This window comes from Canis aureus, chromosome 29 (genome assembly GCF_053574225.1).
Source record: "Canis aureus isolate CA01 chromosome 29, VMU_Caureus_v.1.0, whole genome shotgun sequence".
Taxonomy (NCBI): Eukaryota; Metazoa; Chordata; class Mammalia; order Carnivora; family Canidae; genus Canis; species Canis aureus.
The window spans coordinates 8,698,303-8,718,977 of record NC_135639.1 but is presented as its reverse complement, the minus strand read 5'-3'; the positions used below and the strand labels follow the sequence as shown (position 1 = coordinate 8,718,977).

Sequence of the window (20,675 nt, the reverse complement as noted above, 5' to 3'; positions counted from 1 at the left end):
AGCGGGCGGCGTGGGCGGCGGTTGCGGGGCGGCGCGGGGCGGCCCGGGGCGGGGGTGGGGGGGGCGCAGGTGCGCTCGGCGCGGGTCAGCGGCCGCGTTAGTGACCCCGCGGCGCGGCGCGAGGCGGGGCGGGGCGGGCGCGGAGGCGGTGGAGCGGGCCTCGCGCTGGGGGGAGCGGGGAGGGGCGGTGACAGGTGCCTCCTGCCTCTTCCTGTCACCCTCACCTGGAGAAAACTGGATAATGAGATTCAGATAAAATAAATGAAATGGGAACGTGAGGGTTCTTCAGATTTGGGCTGACAGCAGCCTCTCTAGAGAATAGAAATCTCGCGCTGTCTCCTGTTACTTTTGCTTTAGGATTTGCTTTTCTGGGACTTTTGTTTCAGTGCCAAATAACTTATTTTGTGTTTCTTAAGGTCTTATTGGAGTTACGTGAGGATGTGAACCTCCTGAGAATACAGATCTGCCTCATCCCCGAACCTAGAGGGTTCTCGTAAAAAAAGCTTTCCTAACCCGACGTGGCCTGAAGGGAAGAGGTGCCTCCCACCACCTCCACCGACTCTCTTCCTGGAAAGGCTCGTGCAGATGAGTTTTTCATCTTTTGACAGAAAAAAGGAAAATAGTTCACAGGTAAGTTTCAGAGTCCTTAAATGTGAAGGGCCTAGGACGTTTGCAAAGATTTTCAGTACTCCAGGTTCATTCTAAGTCGTCTACATCAGTATTTCTACCTGTATATCTTGCTTCTGTGGTCATAAATTCCATTTTATTCAAGGTAACATTCTGGGGGAGTCCAAAGGAAAATACACTTTTCTTCAAAAACAGCGATCTTCAATTTAAAGATGGAGAACAATGTTATCAACTGGATTTTTACTTCCTTAAATAGGATCAATGACTAGGAGGCAAGAAACTAAAGACTCTTATGGTTTACCCTTCTTTCCTTCCCATCATTCAGTACATCAGCAGGTCTTGGTTTTTCTTAAAGGAAACCTTTCTCATCTTTCTTCATCTCTGGGTCTTCTGTTTGCAAGCACTAGCTTTCATCTGGACAATTCCCAGGGTTTCTTTACTGTCATAAGCCTTCATTCTCATGACCTCCATTCAGTCCTCTTCTCCTTCTGGTGCTTCACATCATCGTCACCTTTAGTGCTTAGCATGACATACAAAGTCCTTTGTACAGTGACTCTTGCCTGCCTCTTCCCACATACTACTGTCTCCCCCCCCCCCCCCCCGCACATATTTTCCCCTTGACCTGGAATGCCCCTTTTGGGGCAGTAGAGAGCACCCAGTTTATGATTCAAAACCAGACAGATAACCACTTTCCTATAGAATTAAACTAATTTCTCTGTACTACACTTGCCCTTTATAAGCATGTCCAAAAAACCAGAGCTGGATGGTAAAAGCAGATTTTACTCAGAACTATTGCGGTAGGAGAAAGACATCCATATAGAACCAGGCTCCATTCTGAATATAGCATGGACAAATGGGAATTCATGCCCAAGCAGCAGCGTAGGGAGTCTGTGGTGGAAAATTACTGAGAGGAATCATCAGGGGTCAGGGGAGTTCTGGCTAAATCAGATTAATGGGATTTTTGCTGATGAAACAGAGGGATGATGGGACAGAACCTGGGGCACCTCCCTTCTGACTCTGGCTTTTGGAATATCCTACAGTTGACAGGAATTCCTTCTTCTCACCCTGCCTCCAGCTGGACCTATAATAGGGAAGGTGTAGGAAAGAGTGACTTCCCTACTCTTTTTCCCCCAACCCTCATTTACAGGTGCTTCCTGCCCCATCTCATTTATAATCTCTATTCTGGTTAGCAACATTATTGTACTCTATACAGTTTTCAATACAGCCTGGCATCAAGCTTTGCAAGGAAATGTGGAAATGATGGAGAAGCTCTTGATCTAGAGGTGGATCTGTGGCCACATCCAGGATATCAACTATGTGACATCTTATTCTGAAGTTGTTTTGTTCAGTAAAAGGATTAACTTGCTCAGAACTTGCACATTCCCAAAAACCTGATGCTTGCCAAGGTCCTGGAAATATCCTCTAAGCTGTTGGACTATCCTTCTAGATAACATTGTCTTTTAACTAGGGGCCTTCGGTCCCACCATCTCTAGGTCATGCTGAACAACAGGATTTATAATGAAGGGCCACATTCTATTAGTTTGACTTCTGAAGGGTTGAAGACTAAGTAACTGTCAACACATAGGTACTCCAAGCCTGCATGACCCCCCAATAAAAACCTTGGATACCAAGATTCAGAGGAGCTTCCTGGTTGACACTACTCAGTATTCTGCCCATGTCATCACATATTGTTGCTAGGAAAATTAAGTGCTGTCAGTACAACTCCACTGGAGAAGACAACCGGAAGACATCTGGTCTCCCCTGGATTCTGCCCTATGTAGCTTTGCTTTTCTAGTTTTGTTTTTGTTTTTGTTTTTTTTTAAGAGAAAAAGAGATTTTATTTATTCATGAGAGGAACAGAGAGGGAGAGGCAGAGAGAGAAGCAGGCTCTATGCAGGGGGCCTGATGTGGGACTCGATCCAGGGATCCCCACTTTTCTAGTTTTAACCTGCATCCTTTCATGTTTAAGAATCTAAGGCACACACAGCAACAAGACATGGTTATATCTCATCACCGTGAGTCTAAAGCTTTTCTGAGTCTTTCTAGTAAATCACTGAATCAGGGTGGCCGTGGCGACCACAACACAACTGTGGTCATCAGTATATGTCATAGTCTTCCATTAGTAACTCCATTTAAATTCTAAGTAGGGAGAGTTGTAAAGGTGGGTTTTGTTTGTTTTTAAGATTTTATTTATTTTGGAGAGAAAGCATGAGCCCTGTTCTGTGCTTAGCAGGCCTCGATTCCATAACTCTGAGATCATGAACTGAGCTGAAGAGTCGGATGCTTAACTGGCTGAGCCACCCAGGTGCCCCTGTAGACTTTTATTAGTGGATAGTATATGTGGCTTTTAAAAAGAACCCATGCTATTGTTACATGCTTTTCTTGCTTCCCTACCTCTGCCCACCATCACTACCCTAGAGTCTTAAAGAGAATAAATTTAGGGAAAAAGATTTATTTAAAAATACAAATAGAGGTATTAGGGAATGAGGTAGATAGGAATCATGTAACTGTCTTGTTGCTGTGTGTGCCCTACAACAGATTCTTAAACATTTTGATATTAGAACTCTTTTATTCCCAGGGATCCCTGGGTGGCACAGTGGTTTGGCACCTGCCTTTGGCCCAGGGCGTGATCCTGGAAACCCGGGATCGAATCCCACGTCGGGCTCCCGGTGCATGGAGCCTGCTTCTCCCTCTGCCTGTGTGTCTGCCTCTCTCTCTCTCTCCCTGTGTGACTATCATAAATTAATAAAAATTAAAAAAAAAAAGAAAAAAAAACTATTTTATTCCCTTAAATTATTGAGAACTGTGAAGAGATTTTGTTTGTATGTTTTACCTTGATAATTTAAGAAAATTAACAACATATTCTGCTTGGAGCTGCAGTAATGTACACAGATGTGAATGATCCAGTAAAATATATTGAAAAGGTAACCAGCATGAGTAACATGGTATGTATGGAAAAATCCACTCCAGACTTCAAAATACCTGGCTTTAAATAAACTTTCATAATGCATCCATTTCATAGGATTGTTTTAGTCCACATTTTTCGGAACTCAGTGGTGACTTCACTTGTTTACCTAGAATTTTAAGGTCTGGGTAAACCAACTCTTCTTGATAAATTTTGGTAAATTTATAATGAAGGAAAGTAGCATCCAAGCTAAATGAACCATAAGATGTATTTTGTTATCTTTTGTTGTTTGACACTTGTAACATTCTGAAGAAGTAACCCATCAAAATTTCTGCATAATATGCTCTTAATTCATTTTGAATATTGCATGCTTCCTATAAAAATTGCCCATGTTTATGCAAAATCACAGAATTTTGAGATATATTTATTAATGTTCCTCCAGGGATATGTTATTATAATGGATTTCAGGTAAGGGAAACTTTATACCAGTTTCACCTTTGACAGCTGTACTTTTATATACAATATAATGTGAACAGCCAAATTTTCTGAAATAGTGGCTATATTTATATGCTGTGGACATTTTTAATTTTCTCAAAGTAGGAGCTTTTTTTTTTTTTTAACAGCAGATGTCTTTATTTATGGGTGGATACCCAGCATAACACAGTATCTGGTACCAAATGAACATTGAGTAACTTCTACAGCGTTAAAATATTGCTCATTTATTAGACTGTTGAGATTGTTAAAACATCTTTTTAACTATTTTAAATATATAATAGTGGTAGGAAGTAAGGACACAATGAGAAAGCTCATTGGAAATCTCTAGGAAGTGTTTTCTTCCAAGAGTTTTGAAAGTTTGTTAAGAAACCCAAGACATTGAAATCAGAGGTTGGCCCAGATCCTCCTTAGAAGAAACTGCTTCCTGTACCTGTGGTCTTTTTCAGCCACTTTGGTGGTCATTAATGAGAGTTAATAAGAGTATTCTGGGTCTAACTACCTACTTTCAGCATAGTATGTCATTTACTTGTTCTTACAATACCACATTTCCTCACCTTACAATACTAAGGGCAGAGTGGTCTTTGCGAAATCAGAAACAGTACATATTGTAAAATTACTTCAAGATCTGGTAACATTTCACTATCTGGCTCACATTTTAGGATACCTTTGTTAGGTTTTTAAAAAACTCAAGATGATTGGTGACTTGAAGATGATCCAAGCTCACAAGTTTTACCCTGGTCTGAAATTTACAGGATTTTTTTAAATGGGTATGAATAAACACCTCACTGGAAAGCAAAGAAAGGCAGTTCATTTTCACAGGCCCATGATGTGGCAGCTGAAGGGATAGAGCTTGGACAAGTCATGAACACCATGCTAGCAATGCCATGTTTGGGTTAGTAAGGTAAAGCACCTCAAAGTATTTTTTGTAAAGATTTATTTATTCGTGGGGGGGGGAGAGGCAGAGGGAGAATCGTCAAGCAGACTCCCTGCTGAGCAAGGAACCCATGGGTCTCAGTTCCTGACCCCGAGATCATGACTTGAGCCAAAATCAAGAGTCTGACACTTAACAAACTGAGCCACCCAGGTGCCCAGGTCAAGGTATTTTTAAAAATCTGACTAGAAAGAGGTTCCAGGTTTTGCTCTATGAATTAGTAAAGCAAAAAGAAATTGACTAGAGGTGAGGGGTGAGGTTTTACTACTGTTGCTGTGATTAAGGAAATCTGCGCTTTGGCAAGCTAGACTGTTAGTGGTGTGTTAGCAGCTGAAGAACTCAAGTCCTGAGTTGGCAAAAAAAACAATGTTAAAGTCACCAGAGGAGGAACCCTGCTTCTGAAGATCCTGAGGGTGACAGAAGGTGGAATCTCAGATTTTCTCAAGTGCCCTTTTGAGGACTTCACTCATTATACGGATCAGGAGACAAACCCAGGTGTCACACATAGTTCTGTGTTCACTTGCTCCCAGTTCCCCCTAAGGACAATTAACGTATTTGGAACAGGCAGCTGAATCAAAGTGAACTGAAAACTCTCCTGAGAAGAAACTAATTGAACAGCCTCCAACATGGGACAATTTAGCCAAGGCAAAAATTGGCATTGAGTGTTGGGCACCTCCTAAAACCTGCGTGGTAGTCAGGAGACGTAGGCAAGGCAAAGGTCCCAGGCAATGCCTATGGCTCTGAGGGGCAGAAATGACAACTAGGAAGGTGAGGTCTGTCAAGCCGTCTCCCCCCAAGCTCAGAGCAGAGTGACTGCTCCAGCATGAAGGGGTACTGGCCAACCTCCTTGCCTCTGAGGACTAGACGGGACAGAATGATGACAGCTGAGGCTGCACTTAGTCACGGTGACCACCAATCTAAGAGCGTTTTAAACCAAGTTTAACATCCCAAGTACAAGTGACCTGTGCCCCTTCAGATCATACGTTTGTAGGGAGGTAAAATGGGCCACAAACGTCTGTTGGGGATGGGGTTGTTTTTTGGTCCCGCCTATTGCCCCTGTAATACTGCAGTGACGCCAAAGATTAGATACGTCTGGATACGGATACTAGAATCTAACAGCAATGAAAGTTTGGGTCCTTTCCCTCCCCCAAGTTGTTAGTATACTCCTCTTTTTCCTTAAGTCAACAGAGGTGGGAGGGAAAGGAAACGGTAGAGACATGCGTTGTCAGTATGCAAAGCTTTTTAAGTTCCAAGAAGCTGCCTGCTGAGGCTCAATATATGGACTATATTTCTGCCCAAAGTTCTGTATCTTTGTTGCTGACGTCATTTACTTGGGCTTTGGGCACTCAGCAACCACCCCCCACACTGCCTTGCAGCTGGGAGACCTTGAGCTTGCTGCCCCGTTGTCATAACATTCCTTACTTGTCCTTCCACGGGACCAACGACCTAATATCAGGAGTATGTGTAACTCCTGGCTCACCTTCCAGAGAACATGTAGGTGGACGTGCTCAGCGGTCCAATTAGATCAGATTTCACACCGCGTTACTGATTGCATTTTGCCCGTCCCCCTCTATTCTACCTCGTTTGCACACATTTTGAACTCACCACTTTATGACTAAGAATCCCCTTTAAGGTGAAAGTCAGAACATGAATTCAACTTCTCTACATCACAACCCCATACAAGGAATTTTATACCTCTCCCCAGCTTGGTATTTCTCTTTTAACACCAAAATACTGTCCTCTGAGTGAATGCACTGGAACGCAGGTCTAGGGATGTTGCCATCCTGCCCCCGCTTCTCACACTCGCTGCAAGTGTGGGTTCACTTTGTCCTTCCACCCGTCACGTGCAGCAGGGGCCGCGGAGCACGGGGTCGGGCTGGCAGCTTCGCCTCACATTCTGAGCCCAACTGACCTTTCGAAGACCGCTAGGGGAAGAGGCGCAAGGTCTCCGGGATTTCCCAAGGACGTGGACTTCACGAAGCCGAGGTGCAATTCTCAGGGGCTTGCAAGTTTGCAGCAGGGAGGCTAAGCTAAGTCTAACTGAGCACTTAGTCCAAGTGTCGACCCGTTGGGATTTGTCCAGGAGTCAGGCAGTGCATCGCCAAGGTGTCCCCGGCATCGAGGACTCGGCCCCCCAAGCGGTCGGCGGCAGCGGCGGCGGCTCCGCGGACCTCGGGGACGCCGCGGGGATGGCGCGCAGCGCACCGCGCCGGCCTTGGGAGCGGCGCCCGGCCTCCCCGCCTCCCCGCCTCCCCGCCCGGCCTCCCCGCCCGGCGGCGCAGCAGCCAGACTGCGCGTGCGCGCTGGGCGGGCGGTGCCGGGGACGACGCTCCCAGCCGCCTGCCGTCTCCCGCGACGGCATGAAGACTGCCCAGGACGCCAAGGGAGCGCGCGGCGAGCGGCCGCAGAGGATAGGCCTCTGTCTCGTCTGCGGCCTGCCGGCAGCAGGAAAGTCAACCTTGGCGCGGGGCCTCCGCCACCGGCTGCGGCAGGAGCAGGGCTGGGCCGTCGGCGTCGTCGCCTACGATGACGTCATGCCGGACGCGTTCCTGGAGGAAGCGAGCGCGCGGCCATTGGTCAGGACGGAGTGGGCGGGGCCTGGGCCGCGGCGCCTGCGCGGAGGGGGACGGAGGGGCCGCGCCGGGCGTGGGGAGCCGCGCGGGGCGTGGGGCCTGTGACTCCGTCCTGGAGTCCGTCAGTCACTGTAGAGGCTCGCGAGCCTGCTTGGGGCACGTGTGCGTTGTGCGGTCGGTCCCGAGGCTGAGGGCCGCGTGGGATTCGGCAGCGCGCGGGGCCGGGGGGGGGGGGGGTCCTGGGAAAATCCCGCAGCGACGGGCGCAGCCACCTAGAAGCTCCAGCACAGCCGGCTGAACACCCCGCCGTGGGCGAACTTTTTTTTATTTATTTATTTTTTTATTGGAGTTCGATTTGCCAACATATAGCATAACACCCAGTGCTCATCCCGCCAGGTACCCCCCTCAGTGCCCGCCACCCAGTCACCCCCACCCCCCGCCCACCTCCCCTCCCACCACCCCTAATTCGTTTCCCAGAGTTAGGAGTCTTTATGTTCTGTCTCCCTTTCTGATATTTCCCACTCACTTTCTCTCCTTTCCCCTTTATTCCCTTTCACTATTTTTTATATTCCTCAAATGAATGAGACCATATAATGTTTGTCCTTCTCCGATTGACTCATTTCACTCAGCATAATACCCTCCAGGTCCATCCACGTCGAAGCAAATGGTGGGTATTTGTCGTTTCTAATGGCTGAGGAATATTCCATTGGATACATAGACCACAGCTTCTCTATCCATTCATCTGTCGATGGACACCGAGGCTCTTTCCACAGTTTGGCTATTGTGGCCATTGCTGCTATAAACATCGGGGTGCAGGTGTCCCGGCGTTTCATTGCATCTGTATCTTTGGGGTAAATCCCCAACAGTGCAATTGCTGGGTCATAGGGCAGGTCTATTTTTGACTCTTTGAGGAACCTCCACACAGTTTTCCAGAGTGGCTGCACCAGTTCCCATGCCCACCAACAGTGCCAGAGGGTTCCCCTTTCTCCACATCCTCTCCAACATTTGCTGTTTCATGTCTTAACTTTCCCCATTCTCACTGGTGTGAGGTGGTATCTCATTGTGGTTTTGATTTGTATTTCCCTGATGGCCAGAGATGCGGAGCATTTTCTCATGTGCGTGTTGGCCACATCTGTGTCTTCCTCTGTGAAATTTCTGTTCATGTCTTTTTGGCCATATGCGAATCTTTGTGGGTCTTCCAAGTTCATACAATTTGGGGTAATTTTTTTTTTTTATGATAGTCACACAAAGAGAGAGAGAGAGAGAGAGAGGCAGAGACACAGGCAGAGGGAGAAGCAGGCTCCATGCACCGGGAGCCCGACGTGGGATTCGATCCCGGGTCTCCAGGATCGCGCCCTGGGCCAAAGGCAGGCGCTAAACCGCTGCGCCACCCAGGGATCCCGGTAATTTTTTTTTTAAATAACAAAATTCTCAGGGTCCCTCCCACGACAGTAGAAAGCTGTGCCAATGAAGGACCTGGCTTCTGGAGCTCACTCCTCATTTATCTCGGGGTAAATCTGCATCTGCCGGTCAAGAGAAAGTGGTCGTTTCTTAGGTGACCACCAGACAATGTAGTGGGCCTGTGTGTAGTGACCAACGTGTGTGTTCCAAGGATATTTCTCTTTAAGCCTTCAAATCACGCTGAGCCCAGCTCCTCCTTTGGAGGAGCACATGGAAACAGAACTCTCAGGGAAGAATAGATTCATGTCTTCCATCTCATTCTCACTCCAGAGCAAATCCTCTTTAACAGATTCTGAAAATTTTAAATATTTGTGGCTTAATACCCTAGTGTAGATGGACGCACCTAAATAACATGTAAATGTGACGTGATTCCACTCTGTAAATATATATGCATAAATATAGTACGTGTGGTGGATGGAAAATTGGGGACTGCTCCAGCAAAATTTATATATACTTTCCTATTCTTTTTTTTTTAAGATTTTATTTATTGATTCCTGAGAGAGAGAGAGAGAGAGAGAGAGAGGCACAGACACAGGCAGAGGGAGAAGCAGGCTCCATGCAGGGAGCCTGATGTGGGACTCAATCCCTGGTCTCCAGGACCACATCCTGGACTGAAGGCAGCACTAAACTGCTGAGCCACCCGGGCTGCCCATACTTTCCTATTCTTGTTTAATTTCGGGATAAATACAGCATCAAGTCCCTAGTGGCACTAGATTTAGTTGATGATAGTATTTTCACCACTTGAGTGAATGCTGGACGTTGTTGAGAGATATCGTTATATTTGCTGGGCTTTTTCACTCACTTTTATTGTTACATTTTTTTCCACTCCCCCCTAGAGACAAAGGCCATGGGATTCATCCAATCACCATAAGTAGGAAATCTTAACCTTCTAGGAAGTGATCATGTTTCCTTTTTAGTAGGTTTAGCTGATGTATTTGTTATATGTGCTGTAATCTCAGTGATGCGGTAGGGATGGACAGGCGGGATAGGGATCCTTATCTCAGGTTCCTGTTTTCTCTCCAGCCTGGACCTCATAACTCTGTCCCTGCTGCCCATAGCCCTTGAGCAGCATAAGATTATCTGTATTCTCAAGTTATTTAGAGATAACTTCCCTACAGTCTACTTTCCTATCAGTCTCTTCCCTTCAGTCTACTTTATCTTTCCCCATCCCATTTCAACTCTGTTGTTAGCCTGAAGTCCCTAAACACCTTTCAGCTGACCTTTTCTGTCCACAACTTTTCTCATTTCAAGGGCAAATGAGCATAGCTATATCTAAGACAGACTATTTTATTTTGGCAGGATATTGATTCTGGCTCTTTATTTCTCCTGGATGGTCACAGTTTTTCATTCTTTGATCTAGTCACTTATTCATTTCATTTACATTTCTGGAGCTCCTGTTAGGTTTCTGACCCTCTGCTGGAGGCTGGGTATACAGTGGACTATTGACCTAGCCGAGAGAGAGAGAGAGAGAGAGAGAGAGAGAGAGAGAGAGAGAGATGTGCAAACAAATACCTAAACACCCTGCTAGAGTGGAGACCCAGGATATCCTGTAGACAAAGGAGAGTCTGAGCTGCCTCCTATGTGGTTGAGTCTGAGGAGATTGCAGAAGTCTAACATCAATGAGTAGGATTTTCGGGGCAGAGGAAACAGTATAGGCGGAGATATGGAGACATGGCAAAACAGGTTGTGCTCAGAGAATTCCAAATGGTGTAGCACCGTGAGCTGAAATGTTCATGCGGGGTGGGTGGCAATAAGCATGACCACCTTACTGGCCAAAGCCTAATATAACTTGTAATTCTTCCATCTTTTCTAGCCATCCCAATGGAAATTGCTTCGACAAGAACTCTTGAAGTACCTAGAATGCTTCTTGATGGCTGTCATTAATGGGTGTCAGGTGTCTGCCCCACCCAACAGGACTGCAGCCATGTGGGAGGATTTTATAACTTGCTTGAAGCACCAAGATCTGGTATCTTCTGCTGCCCTGGAAACCCAGTCTTGCTACCTCTTAACAAAGACTGCGGTTTCTAGACCTTTGTTTTTGATTCTAGATGACAACTTTTATTACCAAAGTATGAGATACGAAGTCTATCAACTGGCTCGGAAATGTAATTAAAATATTTTTTTCCTTACAAACAGACATTTGTTTGCATGTCAAAATCGCTACTGTTTTTAGTGAGAATGTAATTGGATCAGGAAGGGAGTATAAATGTACTTAATTTTCAAAGCTAGATGTTCAGCGTTGCAAATGGTTTTTCTGCTGCCACCAGGATAATTTGTCTAATTTGTTTATGTCACACTTTGGAAAAAAAAAAAACAGCACACCAGTAATTTTGTGGTTTAATATTGTTTTCAGATTCATTAGGTTTTTGCCAGCTCTTTTTAGATTGTTCTCTTGAGACCTGTTTACAGAGGAATGGCCAGAGACCCCAGGCCCTGCCTGCCGAGACCATCCACCTGATGGAAGGAAAGATAGAAAAGCCCAACCCTGAGAAAAATGCATGGGAGCACAACAGCCTCATAATTCCAAGTACAACATGTTCGTCCGAGGCCAGGTATCCCACACAAAGCCAACCTTTGCTGGGTGCCTCCCTGAGCCAGCCCTTGTGTTCATTGCTTGACTCATATCCACTTGGTTAATCTTTACACAAGTCTGGGAGAGAGATTGTTATCTTTTTTCCCTTACAGAGAAGAGGCCACTAAGTAAGAAAGTTAGTTTGCCCAGCGTCATCGAGCATGTGGCGGCTGAGATGTGTACTCTTTTTTTTTTAAATAAAGATTTTATTTATTTATTCATGAGAGACACAGAGAGAGAAGCAGAGACACAGGTAGAGGGAGAAGCAGGCTCCATGCAGGGAGCCTGACGTGGGATTCGATCCAGGGACTCCAGGATCACACCCTGGGCTGAACACGGCACTAAACTGCTGAGCCACCTGGGTGGCCCACATGTACTCTTGTTAAGACTGTGTTGTCACAGAGATCAGAGCAGGGGATGCAGAGTAGGAAGCATTTTTGAAACTCTTGCTAAAGTAGCACAGTCTAAAAAGGTTGTCCAGTAACTTTGCTACAGAAAGAAAAAGAGTAGAAGTGGCTGAGTCCGAATTTTGCCTTAAACCTCCCTGTCGATATCCCCTGTGTACGTGTGAGGCTGGTAGGCTGCAGTGCTAATGCTTTCACTCACGATCTATGTTTTGGGAGTTCTGCAGCAGCGCATTTCTAATGGAATTTTCAGGGGTAATGGAAATGTTCTGTATTTGTACCATCCAGCGTGGTAGCTGCTGGCCACATGCGACTATTGAGAACTTGAAACATAGCCAGTGCCTCTGACAGCCAAATTTTAAACTTTATTTTAATTGCTTCCCACTTAAATAGCCTCTGTGGCTTGTTGGCTGTTGTATCAGAGAGCAGAATTCTAGAGCTGTATTGCCCACGTTTCCTTCGCCCCTGCCTAAGTGTTGTCCACAGGGGATCAGCAGTTTTTAAAAGGCTCATTTTAAAAATTCATTCGTCAAAATTCAGTTCCCAGGATAGTTTCCATGTGTTTCATAACATATACTTGAACGTACTAAGAAAAAGGTAGATATAAGTGACCATAGTTTATAAGGATTATGAAATAAGCTACTGCTGAGGTTTCTAATTTTTACTTATAATATCCTGAACCTTTGAGCGGGCACATAACCAGCTGATTGCCACTCATTCTGAAATACTTAACATTTTCTCCTTTGGAAGTGATTGGCCGGCTGAGGCATCGAGATATCTATCCCATGAGAATGTCCTACTGTTACCAATGCTTTGAGACCAATGAGGGCCAGTTCTTGCCAAAAGCAAGAAAGGGTGTGAGTTGCTCCCATGCTATTGCCCACACTTAGCATAATCTGTTTTGTCTTGAGTCTTCGGAACCCGACTACCTGTTCTCACATATCCAGAATAGTCACAGCATCAGTGAAGGGGTGGTTGCAAGTCTGGTGGCCCTGCATTAGAAATTGAAAGATGATCTGACAAATGTACCTTTTCTGGGCCTTTATGAAATGCTCCTACTTAACCACCATTACTGCTAGTAGTGTTGCTGCTCACAGCAACGGCTGTTCAGCAGATACTGCGTATTGGGCATGTTCTGAACACTTCCTATGTATAATCTCATTCAATTCTAACAAAACAACTCTTGGAGATAAATAGAATTATCCCCATTTTAGGGATGCGATAACCAGCCCAAGTAAGATAACACATCCAGGGAGTAGGTGGCAGACCCAAGGTTTGGACCCCATGCAGTCTCTCTTCAGCGTGAGAAAGATCATCTTGAGGTTGAGATTTAACTCTGTGTTTACTCATCACTCAGGCTGGCCTAAATTATTTCAATGCCACCCTCTACACTCTGAGTAGAATCCGTACTCATTACCATAAATAACATGCTCTGACCCCAGCTAACTTTCCAACCTCACATCCTACTACATTCCCCCCTTGCTATTTTTCAGCCAGACTGGCCTTTATTCCATGAATGTGAGGAGGTTTATCTTGCCTCAGGGCCTTTGTACCTGGGATTCCCCCTACCCTTCCCACCTATTTATGATTGACTTTCCCGACCATCGTAACCAACGTGAAGAGTGTTCGTTGGACTAATCCGTCACTCCTTTAATACCAACATTTTGTTTATTTTCTTCACTCATCCACTTGTCACTGTCTGAAATTACAGTTTTTTGCTTAATTATTGAGACCGATAATGTAATCATTACTAGGCTTAGGGTAGGGATTTTGCTGTTCCCCCAGCCTAGCACATAGTCTCATATACCTGGTTGTATATTTTTCATATAAGAAGATACTGAATAAAGTCTCATTAAATGAAGGAATGAATTCTACCTCAATGCTCTGTGGCCCCTTGACCAGTAAGGAGCGTGGCTACTCTACATCCAGTAAACAAGCAAAGGCCAGAAAGTACAGACAGTATCCTTCCGTAGGGACTAAAATAGACCTGTAGTAGCCTAGAGTTTAGCACTTAATGAGGGAAAACAATGTCTTTTGAAAGCTTATTGAAAGGAGTCTTAGGAAATTAGTATATTTTAAATAAGGAGAATCTTTTGCCTTATACTTTGTTTTAAGCTTCTGCATTTAGATTTTGCATGTAGAAGGTAGCTTCCAAATCATTTCGTTCTTCCCTCTTGGCTTAAGATCTTTGGGTTATAGCACGTTTATTCCTCTAGAATGCTATTTAGTATTCAAAAATACAAGTTTTTTTTTTTTTAAAGTTTGATACAAGGATTTATTTTATCTCACCTTCTCTTATAGCCTGAAGTTGACTGACTTATTGCTTACTGCTTTGGAAAATCCAGTAACATATATTGAGGACAATGTGGAACAAAAGGTAAATCTTCCAGTATAGATTTAGTATAAACGGGAAGGCATGACTTTTTGAAGGAAGGTCTTTTTGAGCGGAGTGTAAAATATGAGTAAAATGTGAAAAATGCTTTGTCACTGCCTTGGCATCTCAGCAGCATTCAGCTTCTGACACCTGCCTGCAGTGGTGTACCGGCTGGTCAGAGCCGATTGACATTATGGTGGAGTCGGTAACTTGAAACGGGCAAGGACAGGAATATTTGCCCCACAGATATTGACAAACACTGGAAACGGGTTGTGTTGCTGTTGTTTCTGGAGAGCCCATTAGTAGACATTTACCAGCACCCTCTCCCCAGATGGGACCATCTCCTAGGGAGGGACAACTGGAACAGAAAAGCCACCTTAGCTCCCCCTTTAGTCTTATCCAACATGTGTCACCCGTTAGCCATCTCTTTTATAAAACTTCCCATACAATGTCTGTATCACATAGAAAACGGACAGGATCATTTGCTCAACTAATGTTCTGCATCAAGCTGATCAGATGCTCCGAAGGATTGTCTCTCAGACAATGAAGGAAGCAAAAGGTATGTTGCATATTCGCATGGGGTGTAGTTGATACCACTCTGCTGCTAGTCCTGTTCCCTTGACCCTTTGGGTGGCTTATTAGTTTTCCATCCTAATGGTTTTATCATGTTTTCAGCTTCAGTATGCAGCCTGGTTATATAAAACTAAAAATTCTACCCCTAAAACAAAGTATTCATTCAGTACGTTTTTGTTGAGTGGCTACTCTGTGTGAGACTTTATTCTAGATCCCGGGGCATCAGCAGGGAACAGCACGTTACACTAAGCAGACAGCCAAATACTGGAGTATCTGCTGATGCCCTGCAGGAAAATAGAGTAGGGTAAGGTAGCAGAGAGTGATGGGAAAAGTAGAAGGTAGCTTCCAAATCATTTCGTTCTTCCCTCCTGGCTTAAGATCTTTTTTAAAGAGTAGTGAGGAAGGCTTCTCAGCAATGACCTGTAAGCCGAGAGATGAATGAACTGAAAGAGCAAGCATAGTTATCTGGTGGCAGATCATTCCAGGCAGTGGACACAAATGCAAAAGTCCAGAGGTGAAGTTGTTTGGTATGTTCTAGAGCAGAACAGAAGCTATTGAGTCGGGCGAAGTAAGGAACTTACTTCAAAGTCGGGCGAAGTAAGGAAGAGGTGGTCAGGGGCCACACGTCAAATCGGCAAGCTTAGCGTATCATCAGTCTGATCTTGGATGCAGTATGGACTAGTTCTAGAAAAGAACCTTTAGGTTTTAAATATTGAACTCTTTGCTATATTTAAATTTTGATTCAAAACCTAACAGCTTAACATTTCTTGAGCTTTTATATGCCAGGTGTCTTATACATCCTATTGTCTTTACAGCCCCCCATGAGGTGAGTGTAATTTTACAGATGGGGACATGAAGGTTCTGGGAGGATCAAGTAACTTGCCAAAGGCTGAAGATACTTGGACAGCCTGGGTTCAGAGTCAAGGCTGTCTTTAGTGTGTGCTTTCTCTTAAGGTTCCCATGTCACCACCATTATGTATTTTTTAAAGACTTTGTTTGAGACACTGAGAGAGAGCAGAGCACACAAGTCAGGGGAGGGGCAGAGGGAGAGCAAGGAGCAGACTTCCCGCTGATTAGGGAGCCCAATGTGGGCCTTGATCCCAGGATCCTGGGATCATGACCCGAGAAGGCAGATGCTTAACCAACTGAGCCACCCAGGCACCCTTCTAGCATTGACTATTAATACCTTTACAAAAGTTTAGAATGTTGAAAAAGGAAACAGAACCCTAACCATACAGTGGTTTTTATACTTTTGTTTTTACCACGATCCATAAGCAGATTTTATCTTGTATCCATAAGCAGATCTTATCTTGTACCCTAGTGTGTAGCGCAGTATATGACCACATGCATGTGTAGCAACAAGTTTCACAAAACCCTCACGTGTAGTGAGCTCTACTGCGTTCTATTTGATTTCATTTTAGAAAAGCACTGCTTGCAACCTGCATCTCGCTTGTAGGTTACAGTCCAAAGCTTGAAAACTAGAGGCCTGGAACAAAAACAGCAACACAATTAGATTGGAAACAAAAACAGTTGTAGGAGTTCTCTCTCAACCATTTGCCTTTCTTGTCTTCTGAATAAAATAGATGGGGAGAAGGGGGAAGGGACTAGGATTATGTCCAAATCACTTTTTTTTTTTTTAATTTTTATTTATTTGTGAGAGAGAGAGAGAGAGAGGCAGAGACACAGGCAGAGGGAGAAGCAGGCTCCGTGCATCGGGAGCCCAACGTGGGATTCGATCCCGGGTCTCCAGGATCACGCCCTGGGCTGAAGGCAGGCTCTAAACCGCTGCACCACCCAGGGATCCCCCTCCAAATCACTCTTGACTCACTTTCTGCCCATTAAAAATCTTTTGTGTGTGTGTGTGTAGGAGGCGCTACTAGCTTCTAGATCTATCCTTAAATTAGAAAATGAGTTCTCTTACCATCAAGAAAGTGAAGACAACCTACAGATGGGGAAAAATACTTGCAGATCATGTATCTCATAGACCTGTATCCAAAATAGGTAAAAGACTCGCACCACTCAATAAAGACACCCCAATTTTAAAAATGGGCAAAGGGTCTAAATAGATATTTCTCCAGAGAAGATACACAAAAGGCCAAACCACAAGAAAACACATTTGACATCAGTAGTCCTCACGGAAATGCAAATCAAAACCATGATGAGATGCTAGTGCCCATCCCAGGCCAGCCAGAATCAAAAAGTGCAAGTGGTGGTGAGAATGTGGAGAAATGCAAACCCTTGTACAGGACTGGTGGGAATGGAAAGTGGGTAGCTGCTTTGGCAAACAGCCAAGCAGATCTTCACAGGATTAAACATAGTTACCATGGGACCCAGCAATGCCACTCCTAGGTTATCTGCTTGAGAGAATTGAAAACATATGTTCATATAAAAATATGTACACAAATATTTATGTCAGCATTATTCCTAGTAGCCAGGATGAACCTTTAAAACAGTACGCAAAGTGAAAGAAGCCATCACAAATGGCCACGTATTATTGCTTGAGTCGGTCATGTGAAATGCCCAGAAGGGGTAAATCGAGAGCCACACTAGTACATTAGTGGTTGCTTAGGGATTTGGGGTTGGGTGGGGGACAGGGTGGGAGGGTGGGAGCTAATGCAGGGTTCTGAGACAATGAGGTGTTCCCAGATGGATGTGGGGATAGGTGCACGTATCTGCAGGTAGACTGAATCATACTTTAGAGGAGTAAAGTGTATGGTATGCAACTTTCATCTCAACAAAGCTGTAATAAATCAATCACATTACCCACGTGACTCGTGGCTGCTGGATTGAATAGGGGCAGAACATTTTCATCATTGTAGAAAGTTATAGATGGGACAACTGCTCTAGAGGTTATTTATCAGTTTCAAAACAAATTGTCATCTTTCAGTTCTCCTTTTTTGCCTACCTGTTAGTTCGAGAAGATTCTAAATCAACTATCTTGTCAAACAACAAAAATCCCTTTCCGGCTTATCTTTTCTGCTCATGCATTTCATAGCCAGGTATTGGAAAGATTGGTTGTCACGTCAGTGTGACCTTGTCTCTATAGCTGTATAGTACCTCTACTTGACTGTGATTATTAACAGAATAAGCTGATTGGTTTGTCTGAAGTATTCAAATTCATTTCCTGATGTTACTAGACAGCCCAACTTGCTTTAGGTTACACAAATAATTTGAGTATCTTTTCATTTTAGATGAACAAGTGCTTCCGTTCAACTTGAAGCTTCTAGCAGAAGAACTCAACAAGCTCAAAGCAGAATTTTTGGAAGATCTAAAACATGGAAACAAAAAATACCTGTGCTCTCAACAAACCATCCACATACCAGATATTATTTCTTTTTTTCATTATGAGAAAGATAACATTGTCCGGAAATATTTTTCAAAGCCACACTAAAACTTCTGAACTTCCAATCAAATGTCCAATTTTGGTTAAGATTATGTGAACTAAAATTGTTTTGTGCTACTGGGTGGTTTCTCACCCAATGACATGAATGCCAAAGACTTATTTAAAAAAAAAGTAACCTTCCACCCTAAAGATTTGTCAACAGAAATTACTTCACTCAGTCACTTGGCAGACGTGACATGGGTAATTAGGCATCAGATACAGGCTTCCTGGGATCCCTGGGTGGCGCAGCTGTTTGGCGCCTGCCTTTGGCCCAGGGCGCGATCCTGGAGACCTGGGATCGAATCCCACATCAGGCTCCCGGTGCATGGAGCCTGCTTCTCCCTCTGCCTGTGTCTCTGCCTCTCTCTCTATCATAAATAAATAAAAATTAAAAAAACATTTTTTTAAATAAAAAAAAAAAAGAAACAGGCTTCCTCACGTGTGTGTCAGAACCCTCAGGGTAGGGCTGGTGGGGACAGGGGTCTTGTTGAGTGGATCCTCAGGAAAGCAGAAAGTAGGAAGGAGACAAGATGGGGATGCAAGGAACCATTTTTGTTTTTAACTCATGTGACCGGTATTCTCATGGGTAAAGCATTCTACAAATTCAAACCAATGTAGCCATAAAACCTGCTTTTTTAAAAAAATTATTATTAGCAGTTTACATACTGGAAAATTACTTAAAAATTGGATTCTAGCTTTCAAAGAAGAAAAATCGAGATCAACAGAAAGTGTTATTTTTTTTATTTATGTATTACAAAAGCAAAGCTTCATTCACAATAGGAACGACAGACTAGATATAGTTATTTCAGCATTGAACTGCTCTCTGGAATCCCTAAACAATATAGTGTTTTGCAACCATACTCGAGTTTTAGGTTTTGCATACAAAATATGTTCTTTACATCAAAGTACATATTAACAAAAACAAGTTCTAGAAATCATATACCCTCTAAGACTATATAATGAAAAAGTCCTTAGCAGGGAATTTTTTTTTTAAATAATACATCCACTTGATAAATATTTTTGTAGAACTTAAAATGAGGTTTATCTCAACATTTTTAAAGTAATATTCCCTTTGTCAAATAATTCTGCAGATGAATGGCAAACACTTATTTCTAAAATGAAATAGCACTGGAAAATATTCAAAGTAAAAGTCTAGCCTTTACTTGAATTTCAAGAAGTTGCAGCTACATACTATATTAGTAAAATCTGAAATGAAATTATTCCCTGTTAATCTCTTCACAGTTTCTTAAAAAAATATTAGTGGAGATAAATTATCTACCAACTTTAAAAATCTAAACTTATGTTCACTGAACAAAAATACATTTAGTTTCAGAACATTGCCTGTTAACAGCAAAGTACTATAAATAGTTCATGTTCAACTTTTCCTAGCAGCTCATTTCTATAAAATATTTGATTAAAAATAAAATGGGAGAAACATATTCAACACTTAATGGAAGATAGTATCTTTCCATGTATAAAATTTAACTCACAGAAAATTTAAATAAAATCCTAAAATCTTTTTAAAAATACACTACTAAAAAAGTTTATAAGGTAGATTTGATTCAAAAACTTTAGTGCATTTAGAATTAATTGTAGCTCTCAAGCATTGACACCTTTGGAATACCAACTGTGCTCTTTTAAGTCATAGGAAAATTAGAATTATACATTCTAGTTTATAATTACGAAAAAAGATATTTTGTTTAAATTAAAAATGTACCTTCAAAACATCTGTCTTTAGTTGCCAGAAAAAAAAGTGTTTGTCACTATTTGGCTCAGAATATAGAGTTAATAAACTGGTTTTAACAAGAGGGTTCTTTCTCTTTAATGAAAGCTTTCATTTTCTATCTTCGGGTATTGCTTTTATGTGAAGAATAAAAGTGAGAAGGAAGAAAATCATTACAAAAGCTTCCAAATGACAGCAACCTGTTTTTTTCTGGCAATAAATAAATACTAGAGCCAAGTTCCACATTTGGAAATGGTTGCATTCAAGCTGATCTGAGCAATGAGTGATTTTAAGCAACAAGAGAAACAACGGTAGATTCAGAAGCCTCAGATTTGACAAGGAAGAGTTATTTATAGTTTGGACAGACTCCTTGCTGCTCTTTGAACAATGCTGTTGAGGTTAGTTTCGACTGATATTAAACAAAGAGAACTCATTTTAATGGCTTTCTAGCATTTGGAAGAGAGGGCAGGAGCTCCATTAAGTTGGCACATGGGGGTTTTGCAGACGCCTACCTTTCCATTCACAATAGGAACTACACACTAGATACAGTTATTTCAGCATTGAACTGAGTAGAGTTCTTTTTTGCTTAATAAATGCTTCATAGTTAGAATATTCTCTTTAGGAAGCCAATTAGTAACACTTTCAAGATTTGAAC

The 20,675-nt window shown here is 43.3% G+C and overlaps 1 protein-coding gene and 1 long non-coding RNA gene across 6 annotated transcripts; both read left to right on the top strand.

The window, feature by feature from the left end:
* The first annotated feature begins 168 nt into the window (after positions 1-168).
* LOC144300991 (uncharacterized) lies at positions 169-3,646 on the top strand. Of its 2 annotated transcripts, none has more exons than XR_013367737.1 (2): positions 169-630; positions 1,841-3,646. It is a non-coding gene; the product is annotated as an uncharacterized LOC144300991 (long non-coding RNA). The 2 variants fall into 2 exon arrangements; XR_013367736.1 differs by having other exon boundaries at positions 1,775-3,646.
* Positions 3,647-6,833: 3,187 nt separating this feature from the next.
* On the top strand, positions 6,834-19,536 carry PSTK (phosphoseryl-tRNA kinase). Of its 4 annotated transcripts, none has more exons than XM_077877321.1 (7): positions 6,834-6,944; positions 8,773-8,934; positions 10,806-11,097; positions 11,346-11,544; positions 14,270-14,345; positions 14,808-14,901; positions 18,107-19,536. In XM_077877321.1, exons 2-7 carry the CDS (start codon positions 8,836-8,838, stop codon positions 18,304-18,306), a joined length of 960 nt encoding a protein of 319 aa, XP_077733447.1. In that variant the 5' UTR covers positions 6,834-6,944; positions 8,773-8,835; the 3' UTR covers positions 18,307-19,536. The 4 variants fall into 4 exon arrangements, with proteins under 4 accessions (XP_077733447.1, XP_077733446.1, XP_077733443.1 ...); XM_077877317.1 differs by lacking the exon at positions 6,834-6,944 and adding an exon at positions 7,244-7,534; XM_077877320.1 differs by lacking the exons at positions 6,834-6,944; positions 14,808-14,901 and adding an exon at positions 7,243-7,534 and having other exon boundaries at positions 18,107-18,273.
* Positions 19,537-20,675: the final 1,139 nt, after the last annotated feature.

Bases quoted from the DNA above. Each gene is read 5' to 3' on its own strand.
- PSTK (XM_077877317.1), top strand. From the start codon at position 7,319: ATGAAGACTGCCCAGGACGCCAAGGGAGCGCGCGGCGAGCGGCCGCAG. The intron at 7,535-8,772 runs GTCAGGACGGAG...TTTTTATGATAG, and splicing joins AAGCGAGCGCGCGGCCATTG to TCACACAAAGAGAGAGAGAG. The intron at 8,935-10,805 runs GTAATTTTTTTT...CATCTTTTCTAG, and splicing joins TGCGCCACCCAGGGATCCCG to CCATCCCAATGGAAATTGCT.